Source organism: Mustela putorius, unplaced genomic scaffold (assembly GCF_011764305.1).
Source record: "Mustela putorius furo isolate JIRA1106 unplaced genomic scaffold, ASM1176430v1.1 tig00000421_pilon_pilon_pilon, whole genome shotgun sequence".
Classification (NCBI taxonomy): domain Eukaryota; kingdom Metazoa; phylum Chordata; class Mammalia; order Carnivora; family Mustelidae; genus Mustela; species Mustela putorius.
This window is the reverse complement of record NW_025421375.1, coordinates 13,700,117-13,726,187: the sequence shown is the minus strand read 5'-3', so window position 1 is coordinate 13,726,187 and position 26,071 is coordinate 13,700,117. Positions and strand designations below refer to the sequence as shown.

At 37.0% G+C, this 26,071-nt stretch overlaps 1 protein-coding gene across 4 annotated transcripts; it reads left to right on the top strand.

Moving 5' to 3' along the window:
• Positions 1-481: 481 nt before the first annotated feature.
• Positions 482-25,501, top strand: C9orf72 (C9orf72-SMCR8 complex subunit). 4 transcript variants are annotated; one of them, XM_004761770.3, is made up of 12 exons: positions 779-875; positions 2,794-2,982; positions 5,770-6,257; positions 7,794-7,853; positions 11,185-11,280; positions 12,038-12,102; positions 14,195-14,267; positions 16,339-16,455; positions 18,777-19,012; positions 21,735-21,792; positions 23,500-23,609; positions 23,728-25,501. In XM_004761770.3, exons 3-12 carry the CDS (start codon positions 5,814-5,816, stop codon positions 23,912-23,914), a joined length of 1,446 nt encoding a protein of 481 aa, XP_004761827.1. In that variant the 5' UTR covers positions 779-875; positions 2,794-2,982; positions 5,770-5,813; the 3' UTR covers positions 23,915-25,501. The 4 variants fall into 4 exon arrangements, with proteins under 4 accessions (XP_004761832.1, XP_004761831.1, XP_044935617.1 ...); XM_004761775.3 differs by lacking the exons at positions 779-875; positions 2,794-2,982 and adding an exon at positions 482-595; XM_004761774.3 differs by lacking the exon at positions 2,794-2,982 and having other exon boundaries at positions 773-875.
• The last annotated feature ends 570 nt before the right edge of the window (positions 25,502-26,071 follow it).

Sequence of the window (26,071 nt, the reverse complement as noted above, 5' to 3'; positions counted from 1 at the left end):
GGCTAAAAAGCCTCAACTCGTTCACACGGTGCCACTAACACGACGTTTAAAAGTGTGAAAATCAAGCTTACGAAAATGTTTACAACGTGAAGACGACAGACTTGCGGTGACTATGTATTGTGGAAAAAGGAAATTACCTAACCAGACCTGGGGTGGAGTCACAGCTCACTTAATTGTGTCATAAGGAAAAAAATCCATTTATTCAACACACACTTGTTGAGCGCCCGCTGCCTGCCAAGCACAAACAAACCCATTCGCAACTACCAACTGGGCTTTCTCGGAGCAGGCAGCCCTCGCCACTAAAAACAGCACTGCCTCGGCTAACACCTTACTCAACATTTTCAGGAATCACGTCATGGAACAAAAGGACGGAGCAAGTTTGGCCCGCCCCCTTCCACAGGCCTCGCGCGCTCACGTAATGGCAAATCGAAAACGCCAACACCAAGGTACGGCGGCTCACGAGGAAACGAAAACGAAGCAGCAACTTCTTCCGCCCACGCAAAAGATGGCGCTTGACGCGTCAACCATCCCTGCTGCCCGGTTGCTTCCCTTCGGGGGCGGGGTCCAGAGAGAGCAGGAGGCGTGTGCTTAGGAGGTGTGCGCTTTTGTTTTCCTCACCGTTTCTCCCCTCCCTTGCTGTCGTAGTATTCGTTGAAGGTGATGGGCGAACCACTGGGTAAAATTTACCCAGAAGAAGAGTACCAAGCGTGAAACAACCGAGGCGTGAAGCGGGTTCGGGGTCGGGACGCGCGCTAGGGGCCGGGACCGGGGGCGGGGCGAGTGGGGGCGGGGCGAGGGGTGGGGCGGGGCGGTGGCCGGGCTGCGGTTGCGGTCCCTGCGCCCGCGGCGCCTGAGTCGCAGGCGTTGGCGACTGGGTGAGTGAGAAGCCGGCGGGTAGGCGACTGCTTGGGGTCGGGGTCCAGGGACCGTGCGAGGGCCGCGGCGGTGGCAGCAGCTCTCCCCAGGGCTCGGCTTGTGCTCCCAGACCGAAATCCGGCATCGGGTTTTCCAGCTGGTGACTAGTAGTTGTCTCCATCCGGGCCCCCGGCTTCCCGGCGGCGGCGGCGGCGGCACGGAGACCGGGGGCTGGGGACTGGGCCTCTGGCTCTCATTCCCGCCGGCGGTCCGCGAGCCGGCCGCTTCCCGGGCACTCGGTGTGAGACCCAGACCGACCCGTCGGACCACCTGCGCCGCGGGTTCGAGGGAAAGCGCCTCGAGCACTGAGAAGCCTGTCTCTGGGGAAGGCCAGAGGGCGGGTGGGGCGCGGTGAACCCCAAGCCCGGGTCTGAGCGGAGATAAAGCCGGGTGGAATGGCACGGGGAGGTGTGGGGGGAGATCCCACATGGCTACACAATTTGAAAGCAGGTTTCTAAAGATTGCCCATTCTCTGTGAATTTGAGGAGCAATTCGAGACGGGTTGTGTTCCCACTGTGTGGGTCCTGACTTGATTGCTTCAGGGCAGTGAGGTTACACATAAAGGAAGTGACCATGATGACTTGAGCATCACCGGACTGATAGGATCTGCTGCAGAAAGAAGTGCACTGATTACACGTCTGACGTGCCCACACGGCATGTGAATCACCCCCTGCCCCGCCAGGCTCCCGTGTTCAGGAGACAGACGGAGGTCATGCTCTTGCCCGAGAGAGAGGACCCTTTCAGAAACAATGGAGATTGCTAGGCCTTAGAGAAGTAACGGTGCCTGTGGCCAGTGGAGAAGTTCCGATAGACTGTTCCATCCCTCACCTGTGATGAAAAGCAAGGGGACCCAACACGTCTGGCTGTACATTTAATTTGTACTTTTAATTTGAAAAAGACTGTTTGATAACCATCTTTAACAGACTTTAGAAAACTTTTAACATATTGGGAACCTTACAGAAGCGAGAATATATGGAAGATTAATAATACGGAGTCAGAATACTTGAAATATGATGGGGTTATGTGACACAGATACCGTTGGCCAGCATCTCATCCAAACCCTGCCACTCTGGGAAAGCCCTGAATTAGTTGGAAATCGCCTCATGATTGACTACTCTTTATACATCTAAAACAAAAATGAGAGAAGTTCTAGACCACATTGCTTATTGTGCACAAAGCCAGCACTAACCTGCTCCAGGAAAGTTACACCTAGGTGTTAAAAAAAATTTTTTTTTCTCTCTTTATGAAGTTGATAAAATAGTCTCTTTATTTGGCTCTGTTAGGAGTCCAAAATTTGCTTTCGGAGAAAAAGCAAAAACAAAAAACAATGAGGACTCCTAGTTTTCAAGCCTGCCCTTGGGCTCTATGTTAATTAAGTAGTTCTAAGGAGTAGTGTGTGTTAGCCTGCCTATTATGTGAGAAACTTGGATCAGTGAGAGACTAACACTGATAAAAATTTCATCTGCGAATTTTGATAAAAACTTAGAAAATGTTGCAAACAGTCTGGTGTTAACAGTTCACTGTCATTAAAGTTGGTCTGGGCAGCGTCTGTTTTTGGAAAGTGGGCTGGCTTAGGACCCTGCTGCTTTTAGGGCTTTTAGAAAATAAACAGAAAGCATGGTTACAAGAATTGTGAGCCTTATGATGTCTGAATTCGGATTTACAACAGCAGTGGACCAATCAACTTTCTAAATACCAGTGGGAGAAGAGATGCTAGCTTTTAGCAAAGGTTTAAGAAAAAGCAAAGCTTTGAACCTTATACTCTGCTAACAGTTTTAACAGATAGTAATTAATATAATCTTTAATGTCTGCATATGTTGGATTATTTTCAGAAAGTATATTGGGTACATCCTCATGAACCCTATTCTTTGTTTACAGGAGTAGAAAGCCACCGTGTCACCCAATTTGGATCCTGGCTTCCCTCAAAAGACTCTTATGGCTAATGTTTGATAACCTGGAGTAGCCAACTTCTGTAGATATATAGATAAGACTATTGGTTTTGACCTGAATTTTTTCAGTCATATTTATGTATATGGATTTTCCTCACCAAAGATGATGAGTTTAAGTGTTAGTAAAATTATTTTTACAGCTCTCCTTATTATACTTCTCTGTAACATTTCATTTCTCAAAAGTATTAATTTTGGAAGAATTTTAACCTAAGCAATTCAACATGATGCTTGTCTTTTGTTTTCTTTCTAATGATAATAGCAATGAATATAAATGTAATTAATGGTCTGTAATAATTTCATTTTCACAGTTTAAAATTTTCGCATAATCCAACCAGATTTTGCGCTGGGGCTCAGTTTGATTTTAGGAAAGGCTTTTATTTCCAACATAATGATGAAATGTTTGAGTTAAAATATTGTTCTTATGATTATTCACCTTTTTTATCCAAAAAGAAAGAACAAAAGGAAAATGTTACAGTATAATTTCGTGGCTGTGTGTTAACTCATCTCCTTGCCCCCAGTTTATTATTAATGATGACAATGGCATCATTACAGTTTGAATTCAAATTACATTCCTGTTTGCTATCTTGTAAACTGTTTACATTTTATTCAAAACAGTGGATAATTAAATAAGCTATAGAGTTTATGTCCAGGATAGTACGTTTACGACTATTATGTTGATATAACACATTAAAAAGTAAATATTCCCTAAATGAATTCTTGAACTAAAAAATACATCATTAATTGCCTTTACGTTGTCATTTCAACACATGCATATTATAAAGTGTTTTGCCAAGTTCTGTATACCTATTCTTGACATGCATGATAAAAATGCTCATCTGATACTCTAAAAATAGAAGCCACTGCTTTTGAGCAGTCTCTGAACTCTCTTGACAAGATGTAGATAAAATTCGTTAAGTAAATTAATTGTCGTTATAGAGCAAATGCTGCCTCCCAAAGCAGTCCCATAGGCAAAGATAGGTATATCATAATTCACCTATAAATTGCTACCCTTTATCATTACAATGAATAGATTCCCCAATTTTAGACTTGCTTTAATGTAATTGTTATGGTTCTTTTCACTTTAGGCCTTTCAATACACGTATTCAATTTTTTAAAACATTTTATTTTTAAGTAATCTCTATACCCAATGGGGGGGCTCAAACCCACAACCCCAGGATCCAGTAACATGCTTCACTGACTGAGTCAGCCAGGCGCCCCTCAATTTTAATATTGGGCCAGAATGATACATTTTACACTAAAATCACAGAGAGTATATAGCTTTAGAGTGTTAAGATTTCAGTGGGTTAAAATTTATAGGAGACCTTGATTCTTACTGGACTCTGTGACCTTGGGCAGTTAGTTTTTCTTTCCGTGTCTATTTTCTTAGCAGAGTGAAAGGCTTTTACTAATAGCCATTGAGTCACTTTGTTCTTTACATGTTCTAAATAACTGAAGCTTTTTAGTTTAGCCATTTAGTATAGAACTCTTTGTAATGAACTTAGTACTGCTGCACTGCTTTCTTAAATTTAAGAAGCATATTAAACATATTTATCTTCATCTTGATGTTTCAGTGTTATTTCAGATACCAGTCTTGGGCTTTAGTATCCTGAAACCCAGAGAGCTTGTTGAGAATAACAGTACTGTTACCTCATTTTTTTTATTATGGCTCTAGCTTATTGTGTCTTTGAAATTTTTTGTCTTTTTTTCTTCCTTTCTTTCTCTCTTCTTTTTCTTTTTTCTTTTCCTTTACTTTTTCTCTCTCCCACCCCCACCACCTTTTAACAGCTTTAAGGTGTTCCTACTGTCAGGTGTCTTTACTAGTTTCCTAGGACTGCCATAACAAAGGGCCACAAACTGAGTGATGTAAAACAACAAAAATTTGTTCTCTCACAGTTTTGAAAACTAGAAGTCCAAAATAAGGTATCTGTAGGGACATGCTTCTCTGAAAGATGTAAGGAAGACTCTTCCTTATCTCTTAACTCACAGTACTTCTCAGCAGTGTTTGGCTTTCCTTGGCTTGTAGTCCTATCACTCTAATTCCTATCTCTGTCTTTACATAGCCCTGTTTCCTCTTCGTCCATGTGTCTCTAAATCTTTCATAAGGACACCAGTCCTTGAACTAGGATCCACCCTTATCCAGTATGACCCCATCTTAATTCGAATATACCTATTTTCAAATAAGGTCACATTGATAAATACAAAGGGTTAGAACTTGAGCATATATTTAGTGGGGGGAGGGGACATAGTTCAACCCACAACAGGTATGGTGGCCTCTAGCTGAGTTCTCCCTTTCCCAATTTGCTCTCTTGGTTGCTGTGGTTTAGGAACCAAATATCCAATCATTATATTGCACATAGACTGGATATTTGGGGGCAGTGAGGGTCTATTCTACGAGCTTTAGTATATGACATTTCATGTTAATGTTCAAAGACCCTTTTTTGGATCATTAATACTTTGGATTTTCAAGTATATTCCCTGAATATAGGTGACAAGTTACTATGTATTATAAGATTATCATTGTATTAACAAGTATTTAGTGTGCACCTGCCATGGTAGTCAAATGTCTATTCTAGTAGGGGATGTGTTTCCAAATCTTTTTTTTTTTTTTTAAGTTTTTTTTAATTTATCTGACACAGAGATCACAAGTAAGCACAGTGCAGGCAGAGAAAATGGGAGGAAGCTGGCTCCCTGCTGAGCAGAGAGCCTGATGGGGGGCTCAATCCCACGACCCTGAGATCATGACCTGGGCCCAAGGCAGAGGCCTAACCCACTGAGCCACCCAGGCATCTCTCCAAATCCTTTTTGACTGAAGAAAAGAACCACATAGGCCCAAATCTTTTGAATTTCTGATGTATGACTTTACAATTGCTGAACCTAATCATTGGTTTTGTGTGTTATTATTTAGATATCCCTGGAGCATTTGGATAATACGGTAAATGGGATGCAGTGATGTCGAATCTCTGTCCACCACCATCTCCAGCTGTTGCCAAGACAGAGATTGCTCTGAGTGGTGAATCACCTTTATTAGCAGCTACTTTTGCTTACTGGGACAATATTCTTGGTCCTAGAGTTAGACATATTTGGGCTCCAAAGACAGAACAGCTACTTCTCAGCGATGGAGAAATAACTTTTCTTGCCAACCACACCTTAAATGGAGAAATCCTCCGAAATGCAGAGAGTGGGGCTATAGATGTGAAGTTTTTTGTCTTGTCTGAAAAAGGAGTAATTATTGTTTCATTAATCTTTGATGGAAACTGGAATGGAGATAGGAGCACATACGGTCTATCAATTATACTTCCACAGACAGAACTCAGCTTCTACCTCCCACTTCACAGAGTGTGTGTTGATAGATTAACACACATTATCAGGAAAGGAAGGATATGGATGCACAAGGTGAGTGGTTTTTGAGCTTATTAATCATGCTAACCTGGCCATTGAAAATTTATCTTCTGATGCATTTATATCTAATTTTTAGAAATTACATGCGCTTAACTTCATACAGTAGCTCTTACTTGGATCTGCCGTATTAGATAGTTCTAGTAATCTGATGTCAGTGGTCTTTATAATAACCCTTGAAGGTAGGAGATGATAGTTCTATGGTACAAGTAAAAGCTAAAGCTTAGAGAACTTGAGAATATCGTAGTAAACTTTAGAGTCTAGGTTTGTCTTGGAAACGTTTAACTATAAAACCTTTTCTCTTTTTGCATTGCATGACCCTGTTTTTCACTTGATACTGTGTGTAGGTACAGGCAGTTCAAAACAAGTGTTTCCTAAGCAGTTGGCCATGTAGCCTTTGGTCTCTTTAACTTCTTTGCCAAGTTCTGAAAATTGTAAAATGAGGAGGTTACACGAAGTAGTTTCTAGGAGATGTTCCTTTTAATTTTGTAGGTCAAGGGGCGCCTGAGTGGCTCAGTGGTTTAAGCCGCTGCCTTCGGCTCAGGTCATGATCTCAGGGTCCTGGGATCGGGTCCCGCATCGGGCTCTCTGCTCAGCAGAGAGCCTGCTTCCCTCTCTCTCTCTCTGCCTGCCTCTCCATCTACTTGTGATTTCTCTCTGTCAAATAAATAAATAAAATCTTTAAAAAAAAAAAAAATTGTAGGTCAAGCCAGAGGAAATTACTCTCCTCCCCTAAATGCTATAGTTTAATATTTAGTAATATTTATATTTTCATGTACTTTTGGCAGACATGAAGAACAAATTTAACTCTCCTTTCTGCTTTACAGTTTTAGTACTAGTATCACACTAGTACAGTTTTGATACTAGTTAAATAGCTATTAGTTTTGTAAGGCTTTTACTCCTAGTAAGGCGGAGTAGTATCTTTGAGAAGAGTGTTTTACTATGTTTGCATACTGTGTTTTCTTTCTTTTTTTTTTTTTTAATATTTATTTATTTGACAGACAGAGATCACAAGTAGGCAGAGAGGCAGGGAGGGAGATGGGGCAGAGAGTCCAATGCCCTATGCAGGGCTTGATCCCAGGACCCTGAGATCATGACCTGAGCCAAAGGCAGAGGCTTAACCCACTTAGCCACCCAGGCACCCTGTTTTTTTATTTTAAATGTTTATGAAAATCATTTTAAATCAGGAAAGCCCAGATACATATAACTTGATCTTTCTTAATTTGAAAAGTACAAACCATTAGTTTCCTTTGTGAAACCATGCACACATGTTACATTGACTATTTTCTGATAAGTTATCTTTTTTTACCTGCAAAGAAAAGGGTGTTTTTATTTTATTTTGTATTGTTTATAAGAAAATGGATTTGTTGTATTAATTTCCTGCTCCCTCCCTTTTTTTTTCTGCCCTAATGTGGAAAATATTTTTCTCATGAACTGAATTACACAATAACATGTCTGCCACTTAACTACATTGTGAAAAATAAACAAATATCACAATGTTTTGTTAATTTTAATGAATTTTCTCTTGCTCAGGAAAGGCAAGAAAATGTGCAGAAGATAGTCTTAGAAGGCACGGAAAGAATGGAAGATCAGGTAAGGTACAGACTGCGTACTATCAAACACCACCAAACTCATGTCATGCATCTATAGAAGAGTGAGGGCTAATTTTCTTACTGCCTTGAAGCTGTACCAATCCTATTTTGACAGAGTCAGTATGAAAATGAACAGAACCTTTATGGAAATAAATGGAATAAACTGGATGAAAATTTTCATATCTTAGACTTAGTTAAATAAGTTAATAATAGCAATTTTGCTACCTTTCTTTTTCTGTTTGCCCAGAGTATGTTTTAAATAACTGGTTCATAGTAAAAATTTTAAGTTTTATATGAGATTTTTTTTAAGGCATTCGTTCTTAAACATTTCCGTAGACGTAGTTATAATAGGAGGGAAGTGAGTATACTCCTCTAAGATAGCTGGGGAAACAGACAGTTCTAAGCATGATATTTACTTGAAGTCTCATGCTGGATTTTTAAAACTCATGATTTATATTTTAGTTATTTTTTATCTATTTAATGTTGCAGTTTACCAGTGATATTCCTCACCTTTCTGATCAGCCTTCTGGTTATGTGAAGTCTCTTGGGAAACTTGCTATGTTTTCCCATGGCTTTGTATCTCCTTAGGGTACAGGCACCAGGGTCTGAGATGCATGATTGCATCAATGTGGTTTCCCTTATGGAAATTAAATACGAACCATTTCACTGCAGGGCAGAGATGTCCCGAAGGAGAATCTCCAGTGGAGAAAGAGTTCTTTGCCTTAACTCCCCTTGCCTCTGGCCACCCTCAGTATTTCTTGTGTTGAACTCTAGTCTAAGGATGACGGGGTTGTCTTTACTCTGGTTCTCCTACAGCATGCCTAAGACAAAATAGTACTTTAAACAGTAACTGTTCTAAAAATTTGTGAATATACAGAACTTAAACCAGGAAAATACAAAACCCTATAAAATGACTTCCTTTACAAAATTGTTATTATATCTGTATTTTTGTAAATAACCTTCCAGGTCAGAGGAGGTAATCCTGGGGAAAGGTCTAACACTTACCAGAAAAGGTTTCCCTTTACCCAGAGATGCCTGGCCTTGTTGGTTGATGAACACTGAGTGCCAAGCATTGGGGGCACTTTTACCAACTAGTTATGGAGTAGTTAGTAGAATTACCTAACAATAAAGAAATTTAAGACCCAACAAAATTCTGTTTTTCCTGGGACTTTTTTTTTTTTTTCAAACCAGACCTGTACTTAAAAAATTTACCACTCTTAAGTTTTATTTTAAGGGCTCTTCTAAAATGTTATCCTCTTCTTCTGTATATTTAGACAAACTGGAGGTTTTTAAAGGGGAAACATTGTCCTGCTAAGAAGTTCAAGTTAGAGAAGTCACAGGAGGAAGAGAACCCTGTATTTTCTTTTGAGTTTCTTCTGTGTTCAGGCTTGTAGTCGTTCTTTTGTTGAGCTTTGATGAGGATATGCATTCAGTTACAGTAAATATCTGAGATATAGTTTATGGCACTATATATATGCCTAAACATAGGGGAAGATATTTTCCTACAGTTATCCTTTCTGCAAAGAAGCTGCCTGATAAATTGAATCCTTGCAAATCTCGTATCATGTGCATGATTTTATTTTGGATAATTGAATCCTTACAAATCTCATATCATGTGCATGATTTTATTTTGAATAAGTAAATACTATTTGGGGATGACACATTAGTCTGGAATCAGTCACTGACTTCATTCAGTGCAAGTTTTGGATGCTTGTAGCTATCATCTGATAAAATCACTTTATAAGGAAATCACTTTATAGCTAGTCATTATTGTTGAATTGCATGTGTTGATTGTAATTGTGAGCAGGCATTTAAAAAATTCTTTTAAAGAGCAGAAACAGTGAGTGGTTGTGTTTGGAGGTTACTACAGGATGAATTTTTTAAAATAATGAAACCTTCTGTAGGATGCAAGGAGGCTTATGACTTGGCATAAAATTTCCACAGACAGCATCACATTTAAATTCCCAAGTTTCTGAAAAACTGGGTATAATCACTCAAAAAATGACTCTAGGAATGACTGAGATTTAAAGACACATGTGAAAAGTTTGAACAAAATAGTTTCCTGAGAGGTGAGTGAGAAAAAAACTATTATTGATTATTCTTAATATGTGATTTTAAAAACATGTTTAGCTAAAAATTAACAGATATGTTACAAGAAGTTTGTCATCTCTCTCTCTAAAAGTTTACATATTCAGGATGGTTCAAGAATTTGGGGCGGGGTGATGGTAATGACTAAATGAGAGATCACCCATCTTTGAGACACTCTATATCTGTGATGTTCCATATTGAGGTTTCAGTTTCATTCTAGACAGTACAAATTTCAAAATTGTATTTTTGATGTATGTTTTATTGATGCTTATGATATATGTGATTTTGATTTGCATATGGGAACTAACACTTATTGTGAATATATTGACTCAAGCTTTACTAGGGAGTTATTTGCTGAATACTTCTAAGATTTTTTATGGTTGGTTTTCCTTATTTTTAAATATAAAATGCATCAATAAGAATTTTTTATATCTCAAATAATTATCAAAGCAAATCCTTTCTAAATTTGGCATGGTAATTTAATTATTGCTGGATTGCTAAGTGATAAGCCAATGATTCCACTCTAACTAAAGAAAATCATTCCTGGAAGAGTGAAAATTAGTTTTAAATAGTTTGTACATCCTTTAGAAATGTTTTGAAGTAGTAGACTTATTTGGGGCTGTGTTTTAACAAGTTATCAGGTATTTCTATCAAAGGATGTTCTTTGTTTTCAGCTCTTACTCTTTTATTGCCCCATTTATCCTAGACAGGTTTTCCCCCACTATCCAAAAATAGAGAGTTCCTGTAAAAACATGTTATACACTGAAATGACCATAAAGAAGTGGTTACCATTAATTTATATGGAAAAGTTTTTGAGTGTTCCCAGACCCAAAAAATAACCCCCTTAAGCATCTCTGATACCTTAGAACACATCCTACTAATGGATGCACAAAAAAATCAAGCTAATGCACAGATGCTCACAGACACGGTCCAAAGTCAAGGCAGCTTGATGCTGAGATGCTGAGTAGAGTTCCCAGGGCAGGAGCTCAGCCAGGCCGCCCTTGGACTCAGGCTATGCGCCACCTTCTGTAATGGGTCCTTCAAAACAAATGCTCGACACTGTTTTAGCTTTTCACCTTTTTTTTGGTAAAAGCAGAAATCCTCTTCAGATTTCTCTTGGTTATCGAAAACAGGTACTAATGTAGGTCTTTCATAAAAGCAAAGTGGTGTAACTCAAGCTTTCAGAAAGCCAGGAATACCTTCATTGTGTAGTTTTCTTCACTTCATTTTGCTTTTTTGTACAGGGTCAGAGTATTATTCCAATGCTTACTGGCGAAGTAATTCCTGTAATGGAACTGCTTTCATCTATGAAATCACACAGTGTTCCTGAAGAAATAGATGTAAGTTCTTTCTTATATTATTAAATAGAAATAATGGTACCTCTTATCACTTCTCTTGAGTTATATTACTGTTAGGTATATTAGTAGTATTCTAATTTTAGTAGTATGCATTTTTTGTCATATATACTGTTCATATGAAGTATCAGCCTCTTTAGCAAACACATATAAAACCCTGAGTTTTATAGCCAAACAGAGGCTTTTTTTTGGTCAGTGATAGTTGTGGCAGAATTACATTTATTTAGTTTTATTTCACTACTTTTGTATTTCTTAGAAGTAGGAGAATTCCAGACTTTATTAAAAGCAATCAGTATTTAGTGCGATACTTTTTGTAACAAAGCAGTATTCCATTCAATGGTGGTTAGCACAAGTTTATTGACATTCACTAATCTAGTTTTCTTAATCATTTGTTGGCATTTTGAATCACACACTCTGTGTGTGTATAGAAATATTTAGGAAAATTATTCTTGTTTCTTTCTGACTTTGTCATTAAGTTTAGTCTCCTGATTCTGACAGCCCACAAGAGGAAGTTGTTCTTGTCAAAATTATTGCTTAACCTGCCTGACCAGTTTTCACATTTGTTCTTCTAGAAGTTTATAGAGTGCACAGAGGTTGTTTTATTGGGATTCTTGATGCTTTAGAAATGAGGGCAATGTGTCATATTAAACCCAAAGTTCAGAAAACTTGTGTATTTAAAGAGTGTTATTTCAATGCTGTAGTATAGCCAGAATAACTTTGTTGTTGTTTTTGTGTGTTTTAGATAGCTGACACAGTGCTCAATGATGATGATATTGGTGACAGCTGTCATGAAGGCTTTCTTCTCAAGTAAGGATTTTGTTTCTTTTTGTAAGAGATGGATAAAGCCGGTAGAAATCTTAGGCTCACCTATGACACAATTTGGAAGGATGAAAACAATGAGACTAGCTACCCAAATTATTCTAGGAACAGTGTTGCATATTTAAACTATTACTTAGCTTTGTGTTATTTTTTCATTTATGACATGTCTGTGATACATTTGATGTTACTCTTTTAATATTTAAGGAAGCTGAGTTTCCACAGTGTCCCAGCAAGAAATCTTGGTCGCTTGTTTGGTTCTGGTTTCTTACTTTACTTCTCATTAAAGCTGAAACTAAAACTGAAGGGAGTTCTTTGACCCACTTTCAGCGTCGAGGGGGTTCCCTACAAACAATGTTATAGATACAAAGTCAGTGTCCTGCAATTTAATTCAGTTCTGACACTCTCTGCCTGGAGAGAGTGTCAGATTCCATAGGTTAAGAGTTCAGTCCCACAAGACTGTGTCTCCTCTACCCCCCTGACACCAATCTGACTGACTGGCAACAGATTGAACGTCCCAACCATCCCCTCCTTGGACTTCAGACACCAGTAACAATTCCAGGTTATTACCTGGACTTCTTACCAATTGGCCATAAATCAGGTTCCTACAGCCCCCTCCTTGGGTTCCATTCATTTGCTAGAGCAGCTCACAGGACTCAAACATTTCATTTACTTAATTATTATAAACGATAGAATCTAAGATGCAGATGAACATCCAGATGGAAGAGATGCCTAGGACAAGGTCTGGGAAAAGAGTGAAGTGCTTCCGTACTCTCTCCAGGCATACCACTCTCCCGAGATCCCCGTGTTCACTAACCCAGAAGCTCTCCAAACTCCTTCCTTTTAGGTTTTCATGGAGGCTTCATTTCATAGGCCTGATTGATTAAATTATTGGCCGTTGGAGATAACCTCCAGCCCCTTTTCCCTCCCCAGAAGTTAAGGGGAGGGACTGAAAGTTTTAACCCTTGTCACATGGTTGGCTCCACCTGCAAATCAGTCCCCATCCTAAGTGCTTTCCCAAAGTTGCCTCATTAACATAACAAAGGTATATCTATCATTTCCTACACTTGGGAAATTCCAATGGTTTGGGGTACTGGGGGTGAAGGCCATATATAAAATCACAATATCACAGAACCCTTACAAATTAAATTTCGTTTGTATGGAATTAAGTTATTTAGGCCTAGAAAAGAAAATTATTTGTATTTTTTCTGATCCTTCTCTCTTTCAGCAGATTTTAATACTTTAGAGTGTGGGCCCTGAAACCAGACTCCCTGGGTTATTGCTCTGTGAACCTGGGCAAGCTACCTGAAGTCTCTGTGCCCCCATTTCCTCATGTGTAAAATAGGAATAATAATAGTATCTACTTCATATGATTTGTTGTAAGAATTGAGTGAGATAAATCATATTAAGCATAAAAACAGTGCCTGTAACATATAAGTACATAATAGCTGACATTTTGTATTTCTCTTTCTTTGAAGGAAAATGTAGTAACAATAATAACAGCCAAAATTTATCAGGTGCCTGTGAGTCAGTCTCTATACTAAGTGCTCTCTCTGCATGTATAATCTCATTTTCTACCTTAGTGTTTCTTTACAATTAAAGAATATTGTGAAATTTTATTTTTTTCAATGTGAAATGAAAGGATAAAGCATTTGCTTCTTATGTCCATAGAGTTTTCCTCAGAGAATCTCAGAGACGTGAGTGTTTTTAACCTAGAAGCCTTACATAGCTTGACTCAGAAGCACTTCAGTGCTGATTCTGCTGCCTGTCAGCCATTCATATAATTACTTTTAATCCCATTTGATTTTAAATAAATCACTTAACCTCTCTACACCTCAGTTTCTTTCACTATAAAATGGTAGTATTTTACTAACTGGGTTTTAAGTTCAAATGGGAGAATCTCTGTGAAAGGCCTGAGGAAAATGTAAAGTACTATAGGAAATAAGAGATGGCATTTTTCTTGTAGCTTGGCATTCATCAAGCTAGTCTCAGTTGTTTGAAGTTCACTTGCCCTTTTTTGTTTGTTTTCGTTTGTGACTTTTTTACTGGCAGTGTTTTTTCATCTTTTTCCTTCTCCTTGCAGTGCCATCAGCTCACACTTGCAAACCTGTGGCTGTTCTGTCGTCGTAGGTAGCAGTGCAGAAAAAGTAAATAAGGTAATATATTTTATAATCTGGCCAATAATCTGACTTCTTAATGCTGCTAACATATCATGGATTATAATTTAAAAGTTAGCTTGCAGTCAAGACAATCTAATAGTATAAGGAGGTAATACAGTTTGGCTAAATTACTGTGTGACACCCTGTGACAAAAATAAGTTCAACTGCTTAAATAGGAAATCATTTATCCATTTCATTTTGATAATTCATAAATATTATACAGTTCTCAGTATTATATAGTTTTAAGAATTTCTTACAAGAAGGTATTTTTAAAAAATATTTGTCTTCTGTTTTCTGACATCTCTTCTAATAAATAGGATAATAACCATGTACCTTTTTTTTTTAAGATCTATTTATTCATTTGGGGGCACCTGAGTAGTTCAGTTGGTTGAACAACTGCCTTGGGCTCAGGTCATGATCCTGGAGTCTCAGGATTGAGTCCTGCTCAGAGGAGAGTCTGCTTCCCCCTCGGACCCTCCCCTTCTCATACTCCCTCTCTTATTCTTTCTCTCTCAGATAAACAAACAAACAAATAAATAAATAAATTTATTTTTTAAAAGGGGATTTTATTTATTCATTTGAGAGAGAGAGCCATCACAAGCAGGAGGAGGGCCAGAGGGAGAGGGAAACAGAATCTTTCCAAGCATTAGGCAAAAACTAAGGGATTTTGTACTTTTCTTCACTGACTGTTAATTAGACAGAGGTAAGTTGCACTTATCTATCAATTTAAGCAAACCTGATTTTTCTTTTTTATGTTTTACACAGGAATTATCTTAGAAATAATTATGTCCTTGACAAATTCATTTGTATTTTTTTCTTTTAATAAGCTACCCTGTATGCTTGCCTGATCCTTAATTTACCAAAATTACATTTTTCATACATCCATTTATGAAAGGTTAGTATACCTCTTACTTTATTGGTCTAGCAATTTATTATTATATTTGTTACCCCAAGAAGGTAGGTTTCTATCTGTGTCACCTACAGCCTTTGGATTTCACAGAAGGACTTCCCAGTAGCTTTTTGAAAGAAGGCGGCTCTGTGGTTGGGGCTCTCTGTTTTTATTTTATTTTATTTTATTTTTAACTTTTTAAAGATTTTTTATTTTTTTGAGACAGTCTGAGAGAGAGACTGAGCACACAAGGAAGGGCAGAGGGAGAAGCAGACTCCCTGCTGGGCAGGGAGCCCGATGTGGGGCTCTATCAGAGGACCCTGGGATCATGACCTGAGCCGGCAGACACTTAAAAAGGCAGACACTTAAGAAGGCAGATGCTTAACTGACTGAGCCACTCAGGCACCCTGAGGGGCTTTTTGTTTTTAAAACACTTTTTTCATCCCACATCCTCTTCTGGCATAATTGCTTGTTTTTTATTTTTTTAATATGAAACGGTTGCCATCACTCTATAATGAAAAACTGTCTGAACATAGTCTGAATTCCAACATACTTAAATGGCTTTTTACTTTTCCTAATAGAGCTATAGATCAAATCCTGTTAGAATTATAGATTTCCAAGCCCCAACCAATGGCTTGCTTATTTTAAGTCGAATTTGATAGAATTAATTCTCATTCTATTGGAGGATTTGGAGACTCCTAATATTCATTATAATGGGATTTCACCATTCAACAGGAGCCATAATTCTGCCTAATTTAACTGCATTTAGTTTTCTTGTCCAGAATTGTTTGTTTGAAAAATAGTTACTACTCTATGGAGATAAAATCAATAATTAAGTCATTAGTTCTTAGTGAGATAAGGGTTCCATGGTCAAATATGTTGAATATAGTATGCATATTATATCAGTCATCTGGAAGGTCACAATACATAAACACTAAAGGTTTTGAAATATCATACAGTGCATTTACCAGCATTTCCCGAACTTACTTGACCACAGAATTCCTATTTTAAGCAACAACTGTGATGTCCTATGGACTCCTGAAGGTGACTAAGGAATACTTTGTTCTCAGGATGTATTTTATTGACAATAATAGTTGAAGTTTCTATTCACATTTCTTTCATAAGCAAACCAGTGGCCTTTAACTCCCTATTTTAATTCTAAAATATTTTCTTTTACAGATAGTGAGAACATTATGCCTTTTTCTGACTCCAGCAGAGAGAAAATGTTCCAGATTATGTGAAGCAGAATCATCATTTAAGTACGAGTCAGGGCTCTTTGTACAAGGTCTGCTAAAGGTATAACTTCCATTTGTCAAACTGAAAGCAACTTTTTAAAATCATTTTTGACATTCTTTATAAATATATTTTGAGTGTTAGCATGTAGTACATCTCATGTTTATATGCCAAGGAACTGAGTATTGAGTATATGTCTTACAGATTTATAATTAGTATGAGTAAAACATCTTAGAGTATCTTTTTGTGTGTTTCTCTTTGGTTTCCTATAGCTGCCTGTCTGACCTCAGGATTATTTGTTTTTAATATGTGCTTGAATCAAGTGTACATCAAAAATGGGTACTTTTTTTTCTTTTAACTGAAAAGAATTTGAATTTTCATTAGCATTTTTTGTTTATGTACTGTATCATTTATTGAAAGAAAATTTTAAACTGCTTCCTGTCTTCAAGAACTGTGTATAGAATTTGAACAAATCACAGATATATATTCACATTTGTGTATTTTTTAATTATTTAAAAAAAAATTTTATTTACTTGAGTCTGCTTTTCGTTTTCTTTTTTTTTTTAATGCCAGTATAGGTAACATACAGCATTATATTAATTTCAGGTATACAATATAGTGATCCTACAATTCTATACGTTACTCATTGCTCATCGTGATTAGTGTACTCTTTAATCACTCGCTGTCTTACACCCCCACACACCTCCCCTCTAGTAACTATCGTTTTATTCTCTGTAGTTAAGAGTCTGTTTTTAGGGGCACCTGGGTGGCTCAGTGGGTTAAGCCTCTGCCTTTGGCTCGGGTCATGATCTCAGGGTTCTGGGATTGAGCCCCGTGTCAGGCTATCTGCTCAGTGGGGAGCCTGCTTCCCCTTCTCTCTCTGCCTGCCTCTCTGCCTACTTGTGATCTCTGTCTCTCTGTCAAATAATATCTTTTAAAAAAAAAAGATTTAAAAGAAGAGTCTGCTTTTAGGTTTGTCTGGATTTGGGAGGGTGTTTATTTTTCTTAAATTCCACATATGGGTGAAATCATATGGTACTTGTCTTTCTCTAACTAATTGAGTCCACTTTTCAGGGAGCAAAGCAGATATGGGTAAGTTAGCATTTATTTTCAGTAATTACAGGGAAGACTCTTTACTGAATCTATCATTGATATTTCAGTTATAGTCAAAAGATGTAAGAAAGTAGATTTCCTAATGCTTATGTGATTCATCGTGAATGCTTTCTTGAGAATCTAGGCATAGCAAAGGGAAAAAAATATATTTAAAAAGTGTTGCAAATAAAAATTATAATCAGCTTTTGCATTTTCAGTAGTGTGCATGCTCTGGGCTTAGAATAATGTTTAAATATTTAAATACAGAAACTACTTAAGGGAAACTCATTTCCAATTTGAATTGCACAAATATGAAAATTAGAATTTCTTTTTATCAGACATAATAGGGTACTTAGTACTTTTATTTCCTCAGCACCCTCTTATTTAATTATGTAATTTTATCCGTGAAAATGACCTCTATGAGATGCGTAGAGGAAGACTTGAAGCTATAATTTAATGAAAAAATATTTAGCAGTTTTCTGTACATGTATAAATTGTTAAGCCTTTCAGAAAATACTTTACCATTATATGTCAGGAGCCTTAAAAATGTTCAGACATTTAACCTACTATCTCTACTTCTGGAATTCCATCCTAGGGAAACAATTGTATAAGGGGAAAGACTGACTTATAAAGATGTCTACTACAGCATTAGAAGAGTAAAAAATTTAAACTAGTCTCTCTTGTATTTGTAACCAATACCACCATGCTTCATACACAGTAGATACTTCTTACATGGTATTTAACTGCCTAAATGACAATACCTGGAAAGAAGTCCATTTTTTACTTATAAAAATACATATTCATTGAGATTTAAAAAAACATGTGAATAACAAGAAGAAAATAAAGTTCCCCATAATCTCATAGTCCAATGAATAACCACTATTGGCATGTATTTGGCATATATCTTTCTCATCTTTCTATTCTGTATGTATCTTTGACACAGCTCCCTGCCACCTCCACATATATTAACCTCCATTTTCCACAATATGTTATGAAAATCTTTCTATATCAATACATAAACTTCAAATTAATTTTTAGCAAGTAAACAAAAAACATTTTCATTTATTTAAGCACTTTTTTTTTTTTTTGCTGCTTAGCTTATTTTCTAGTATTTTACTGTTTAAACCAATGCTGTAGTGCACATATCACTAAAACTTTTGCACACTATCGTGACTAATTTCCTGAGGTAAACTTCCAGAGATGGACTTGGGAAAGCCAGTTTTTCTAATTAAAAAATAATTCTTCATATCTTTTGGCATATAAGAGAGTAAATTTTCTTTTCATTATGACAGGATTCAACTGGAAGCTTTGTGCTCCCCTTCCGGCAAGTCATGTATGCTCCCTATCCCACCACACACATAGATGTGGACGTCAATACTGTCAAGCAGATGCCACCATGTCACGAACATATTTATAATCAGCGTAGATACATGAGGTCTGAGCTGACAGCGTTCTGGAGAGCCACTTCAGAAGAAGACATGGCTCAGGATACTATCATCTGTACAGACGAAAGCTTCACTCCAGATCTGTATGTAATGATACTGTTGTTAAACAGTGTTATGAAATTGTACCTTTTATGAGTAAAAACAAAAGCCTGTGTTTGAAAGGAAGGAAATACTACTAAGAGAATTATGCTCGAAGAAATAATTTGGTTAAGCTTGCCTTTTTTTCCTTAGATGTCTATTTTTATTAATATAATTATGTTTTGCAGAGATAGGTTAGATTAGTCCCTAAAAGTAAATATTCAAGGAGTTACATAACAAATATATATTGAGGCCCTAGGCATGGTAATAGGTGCTGGTAAGGTTGGACTGTCTAATATAGAGACCCAACACTTACTTACATTGCCTACAGTCTAATATGTAAGAGCCATTAAAAGTCTTGTTATCTAAACCAAAGAAATAATTCTGAGTCTTTTTTATCTTGATATGTGAATACAACAGAACTGTGAAAATGTTTATAGAGCATTCTTTTATTTGCATTTTATATTGTTTTTCATTTTTTTTTATTCATAAAGTCTGATCAGTAAATTAAATAAAGAATAAGTAATGATAAAATGTTGAAAGTGGGCCCAATTAGAGAGGGGGAAAATGATAAAAAGAATTATAAAACCCAAACCAAATACTTAGGTTCTAAATCAGGAGAAGAAATGCAGTATATCCTGATGGTTCTCTTTAATCAATTTAGAGTGCCCAGCACATATAATGTGCTCAATAAATGTTAACTGTGCTAATTCTTGTTTGAGTGTATAAAGCAGCAATAAAATTGGAGCCAGCAACCCTGTCCTGTATTTGTAAGAAACATTGGAAGCTGAGCCAGGGGACATGCAGAGCACCAATAGTCACACAGAAGATGTTGACCGAAAGCATAGAAAAGGAACACCCCATCCGCAGGATCCCCAGCCTCACATGTCTCTAAGTCAAGAAAGAACGCATCGTTAGGACCATCTCTTTCCAGCTCTCCACTGTTTTTGTGGGTTCCGTGGAAAGTGTGAAGGAAATTAGTTTAGGAAATGAATTAGTCAAAACCGGAATTCTGTTTTGTATCTGGGTGACAAGTTTTTCAAGTATTGGTAATTGTGGTACATGTGTAGGAATTCTCAAAACTAATCCATGCTTTCAATCATTTTCTTCTTTCCTGAAGTGTTTAGTATTTTCTCCCCTTTTTGTGGTTACTTCAGAGCTCATTCTTGGGGAATTTAGTTAACTCTAGAATGGATTTACCATCTAGTAATTTTATTTTTATTTTTTTAGAAGAGGTATATGTATTCTTTTAGCATTTCTTACTCATTTTAACCAGTTGTGTTTGATTGCTTCACGGATTTGACAGACTTCGATTTGCCAGCTAGTCTTCTTTTACTGATGATAAAAAAAAATAAGGTCATTAATTTTTAAAACTTATTTACAACTCCAAAGTAAATTTTCTGAACATGAAATTGTCCAAAAATAATATTCTACCATTAGATTGTATATTAAATTTACCTATTACATATCTATTTTACTTTTTAGTTTTCTTTAAGCAATATTATTTATTTTTAAGATCATTTTAACTTTAACTTCTAAAAATAATCTCACTCACTGCCACTACATGAAAAGTGAGTCACTGGAAATAAACTTTTTTAATGCGTCACTTCATCTGATTCACTGATGACAGAGACAGTGAAAAGGAGTGCTGCCAGCTAGTAATCATGCATTGCTGCATTTTTTTTTCATCAGTTTCCTTCTTCTGTAATTTGGTACACCCATTTCCTAGAGTAGGAAATTTTAGGTACTTTCCTATTTCTCTATGCACATACCCCTCTTTGTTTGCCTTTCTTGTCAGTTCAGTGATGATCCATACCATTTTCAGTGAAAAATTGCTTACCTTATGGTGTGTTAGAGATACATGATCTCTGGGGTGTATTATGTCTTAATTTCTTATTCTGATCATTGTCAAGGTAGATAACACTTTCCTGAGTAGTTAGTTCATGTAACTCCCCTGGTGATAGGTTTGTTGATACAACTCAGTGGTCACGATGTTCCTTAATCCCACTTGAATATCTCTTAGCATTTAGCCTTTTATCTTTTTCTTCCTGAACAGTGTTTACAAGTTACTATAACATAAGTTAACCTTTTGTTTTGGGTTTTGCTGGTAATGGTGTTTATTTTTCTTGTTGTTTTATTTTTTTTGAGATGGCAGGAAATAGTAATCATATTTATTTTCTAAGGCTCTCAACATTTTTTTATAAGGCGACGGTTCAAAGATAGATTGATAGCGACTTACGTGCTATTCTTGGGACTGTTTATATCTTTTTTTTTTTAAAGATTTTATTTATTTATTTGACAGACAGAGACCATGGGTAGGCAGAGAGACAGGCAGAGAGGGGAGGAGGCAGGCTCCCCGCCAAGCAGAGAGCCCAATGCGGGGCTCAATCCCAGGACCTGGGATTACGACCCTTGCCGAAGGCAGAGGCTTTAACCCACCGAGCCACCCAGGCACCCCATGGGACTGTTTATATCTTTAAGAGAAAAATAATGACATAGTGGCTTGACAAACTCCAGTAAAACACAAGTGTATCCTTGAGTTAAAATTAGTATATATTTATTATTTCCAAATATATTTATATTTATATACGTATATATATATACACACATACAATTTTCATAAATATGTTTATATGTAATATTTCATTTCTAAGAATTTAATTTATTGGCTGGAGTGAGAGATTTTGGAAAGTAGCCATTTCAACATTTGGGCTGTTTTCTTCATAGGAATATTTTTCAAGATGTCTTACACAGAGACACCTTAGTAAAAGCCTTCCTGGATCAGGTAAATGTTAAACCTGAGATTGTCAAAATGAATGATATGATGTGTTTTCTAATGTATACTACATTGCATTTCTACATTTCTAATGTATACGACATTTCTAATGTATACCACATTATATATGTAACATAATAGAATTAAGTCATTATTTTTTTAAGCCATTATCTTTTTGTAATGTTTCAGGTCTTTCTAAAGTGTCTACATGCTGCTTCTTTTGAATTGCTAATGGGTGTAGCCTATATATTAACAATGAAATTTGCAATATATCCTAGTCAAATAATGTTTTAATTCCAACCACTAACTTATCACTCTTTTGGGGAAGGGAGAATATTTTTTATATACCTTAATTGAGCCAAAATGTCTTTAAAACAGTATACTCATACTGAAATAATAACATCGCTATTGTCTCATTCTTTTGAAAAATATCTATTTAACACTTGAAGGAAATTATACATTATATGGGCCTTATTTCTTAATATAACAGCTTTGTCATAATATTCTGGGGGCCAGGCCAGGAAGCAGTATAATCGAGGTAGCTTTGAAATGATGAGGTCCTTAGATTAACTCATAACTTTAGATCCAGGTCTATGTGGTCTGTGACATATTGCATAATTCAGGTATTATTCATAGTCATGCAATTAATGCCATGCTTCTCAAGCTGAATAAAAGCATTCTACCACTATACATGTACCCTTACCCCCAGTAGCAGAGAGAGAAGAATATCTCAAATCCTTGGTCTATAAGCATGGTTCAACTTTTGGGAGCTTCAGTTTTATTTGGAGATGTGGGCAGAAAAAGTTAAATATGTAATGAAACAAATGAAAGTAAATAAAAACATGATTTTTTTTTAAAGATTTCATTTATTTATTTGACAGAGAGACACCACGAGAGAGGGAACACAAGCAGGGATGGGTATGTAGGAGTGGGAGAAGCAGGCTTCCAGCTGAGCAGGGAGCCCGATGCAGGGCTTGATCCCAGGACCCCAGGATCATGACCTAAGCCGAAGGCAGATGCTTTAAGACTGAGCCACCTTGGCGCCCCTACATCATGATTTTTTAAAAATATTTTGTTTATTTATTTGAGAGATACAGAGATCGCACAAGCCAAGGGAGGGGCAGAGGGAGAAGCAGGGGACCCGACATGGGGCTCAATCCCGGGACCCTGGGATCATGACCTGAGCGGAAGGCAGCTTCTTAACCAGCTGAGCCACCCAGGTGCCCTATGTCATGATTCTTTTTTTTTTTTTTTTTTAAGATTTTTAAAATTTATTTATTTGATAGAGATCACAAATAGGCAGAGAGGCAGACAGAGAGAGAGAAGGAAGCAGGCTTCCCGCCGAGCAGAGAGCCTGATGCGGGGCTCCATCCCAGGACCCTGGGACCATGACCTGGGCCGAAGGCAGAGGCTTTAACCCATTGAGCCACCCAGGCGCCCCCCCCCATGTCATGATTCTTAATAATAAAGTAAATAGGGATGTGTTCTGAGGTAGGATGCAAAATTTGAGTTCATTTTCAAAGATAAAATAGATGACTTCAGAAAAACGTGATTGCTCTAGATAGACTCTACTTCCTGTTGGGGCATCAGGGCAAATGGTTGTGGAGAACTACTCTAATGTGTGTTATCTGCCACGTTGTCAACACTGTGATGAAAACATGCTGTATAAGAAGAATTGGAGCAAATAATTTATTAAAGTGATTCATTTTCCTGTAGGTTTTTCATTTGAAACCTGGTTTGTCACTCAGGAGTACTTTCCTTGCACAGTTTCTACTCGTCCTTCACAGAAAAGCCTTGACACTAATAAAATATATAGAAGATGATACGTAAGTGAAACCACATGGAATGAAAACCTTTGTGCATTGTGTTTTTGTGTTTTGTTTTATTCCTTTGGGACATTTTCTATATTTTTAAATATAATTTTTTTTTCTTCATTATTTATAGGCAGAAGGGGAAAAAGCCCTTTAAATCTCTACGGAATCTGAAGATAGACCTTGATTTAACAGCAGAGGGCGACCTTAACATAATAATGGCTCTAGCTGAGAAAATTAAACCAGGCTTACACTCGTTTATCTTTGGAAGACCTTTCTATACTAGTGTACAAGAACGAGATGTTCTAATGACTTTTTAAATGTGTAACTTGTTAAGTATATTTCGTCACAGTCATGACTGCTGCTGAAGTAGCTTGGTGGTATGGGAAACATCATTCCCTCGGTTCATGTCCTAGAGCCCTGCTCGGCAATGCAGTTAAAGTTAGTTACACTACAGTTGTCACAAGCTTGTAAGAGGATGTCAGGTGTGTTGTTATAATGGGTGCATCTTTCCCTAGATGTGCTATCCTGGGATACAGACTTAGGTTTACAGTCATAGTAAATGTTATTGCTATCTTTTAAAGATACGTAATGGAGTATAAACTTGACCACAACTACTGTTGTTTGAAACTTACAATTCATGGTTTACATGTACCACAGTGAAATCTGAGTTAGTTTTCACAGATAAAATACTAGTTGTCTTTTCATCTCTTGGTGTTCCTTGAACATAGGTTAAGTTTTAGGAAGAATATATTGAGCAGGCAGATGTTTAATTCAAATCAATTATTAGATCCTACTTTATAGACTTTAGTAGACCTTAGGGTTCAGTCTGTGTAAAAACGTCATGCTATACATGGATTGTGGTGAACTATAGCCAGCGTGTGTGTTTGTTTGTGTACTTGTTTGTTGAGCTCTGTCAAAGAAAAGAGAGGAAATTGGATTTTATGTTTTAATAGTTATTGCCAACTATTTAAATTTTTATTATTTTTGAGCCAAATTGAAATGTGTACCTCCTGTGCCTTTTTTTTTTCTTGAAAAATATAATGACTTAGAAGAAGTACAGATTACACTAGTCAGTCATTTTTATCTTATTTTCCTCTTGTAGATTCTCACCCTGATTTGGCAGTTGTGACTCCCGAGATTATAGAATGCAATAGAGAATGTACTAACTAGTAAGATCTTTTTTTCAGGAGCAGAGAATAATACCTTGTCCTTTTTCTTCTTCTATTTCTGCCCATATTTTTTAAGTTGGCAGGTTTCTTTGCCTGCATCACGTGAGGAAAGCAGGAAGAACTTTACTGATGTGCTATTTTACTAGGTGCTACTTGGGCAAAAACTAAGTGATCAATTTCTTGTGTTTCCTTAATGTGTTTGGACCATTTTGCTAGCTATAAAATAACTGATTAATATAATTCTGCACTAGAATAGTTTTGACAGAATAGTATATACAAGCATCAAAAATATTTTTATTTAAAACTGTGGAAGCTACATAAAAGGGAAAAAAATATTTATAAGAAAGGGATAGAAGTGACAAAGCCCCTCTGCTGTTGCTCACCAAATTGAACCAAAACCAACATGTTCTTTTCTGAAAGGTCCTAATTAGCCTTTCACATCACTGATAGGAAAAGTATAGACATCTTGATTTATAGACACAAATGGTACTGGATGACTGGCCCTCTGTGGCTTAGTCATGAAAGAATTTACAGATAACACCTTATTGTACCCCTTACTCAGTGCTTTCTAGGTGAGATGATACTAAGGAGTACTGATTATTTTCTTTGCTGGTTTATTGTACTGTGATACAGAATGTAAGTTGTACAGTGAAATAAGTTATTAAAGCATGTGTAAACATTGATATATGTCTTTTCTCCTAGATGGAGAGTTTTGAATAAAATATCTTCAAAATTTTGTCTCTAAGCAATTATTTGTTCAGAAAAGCCGTGTTAGGATAATGAAAGACACACCTTAAAAATAAAGGACAGGGCGCCTGGGTGGCTCAGTGGATTAAAACCTCTGCCTTCCGCTCAGGTCATGATCCCAGAGTCCTGGGATCGAGGCCCACGTCCGGTTCTCTGCTTCGCGGGGAGCCTGCTTCCTCCTCTCTCTCTCTGCCTGCCTCTCTGCCTACTTGTGATCTCTATCTGTCAAATAAATAAATAAAATCTTTTTTTAAAAAAATAAAGAACAAACAAAGGATGGAAAAATACACACCATACCAACACTAATCAAAGAAGAGCAGGAATGACCATGTTAATAGAAAAGCAGATTTCAGCGCAAAAAATACTACCAGGGATAAAGATCATTCTGTAATGCAAAGGGGTCAGTTCAGCATGAGGACATAACAGCCCTAAGTGCTTGTTTACCTAGTAACAGTTTCAAAATACGCAAAACAGGAACTGTAAGGAGAAGTAGACAAATGTACAATTAGAGTTGGAGATCTGAAGATCCTTCTGTCAGTGCTTCATGGAACAAGAAGA

Coding starts and splice junctions, on each gene's coding strand:
- C9orf72 (XM_004761775.3), top strand. CDS start 5,814: ATGTCGAATCTCTGTCCACCACCATCTCCAGCTGTTGCCAAGACAGAG. Junction 14,268..16,338: donor GTGCAGAAAAAGTAAATAAG/GTAATATATTTT, acceptor TTTCTTTTACAG/ATAGTGAGAACATTATGCCT. Junction 23,610..23,727: donor AAATATATAGAAGATGATAC/GTAAGTGAAACC, acceptor CATTATTTATAG/GCAGAAGGGGAAAAAGCCCT.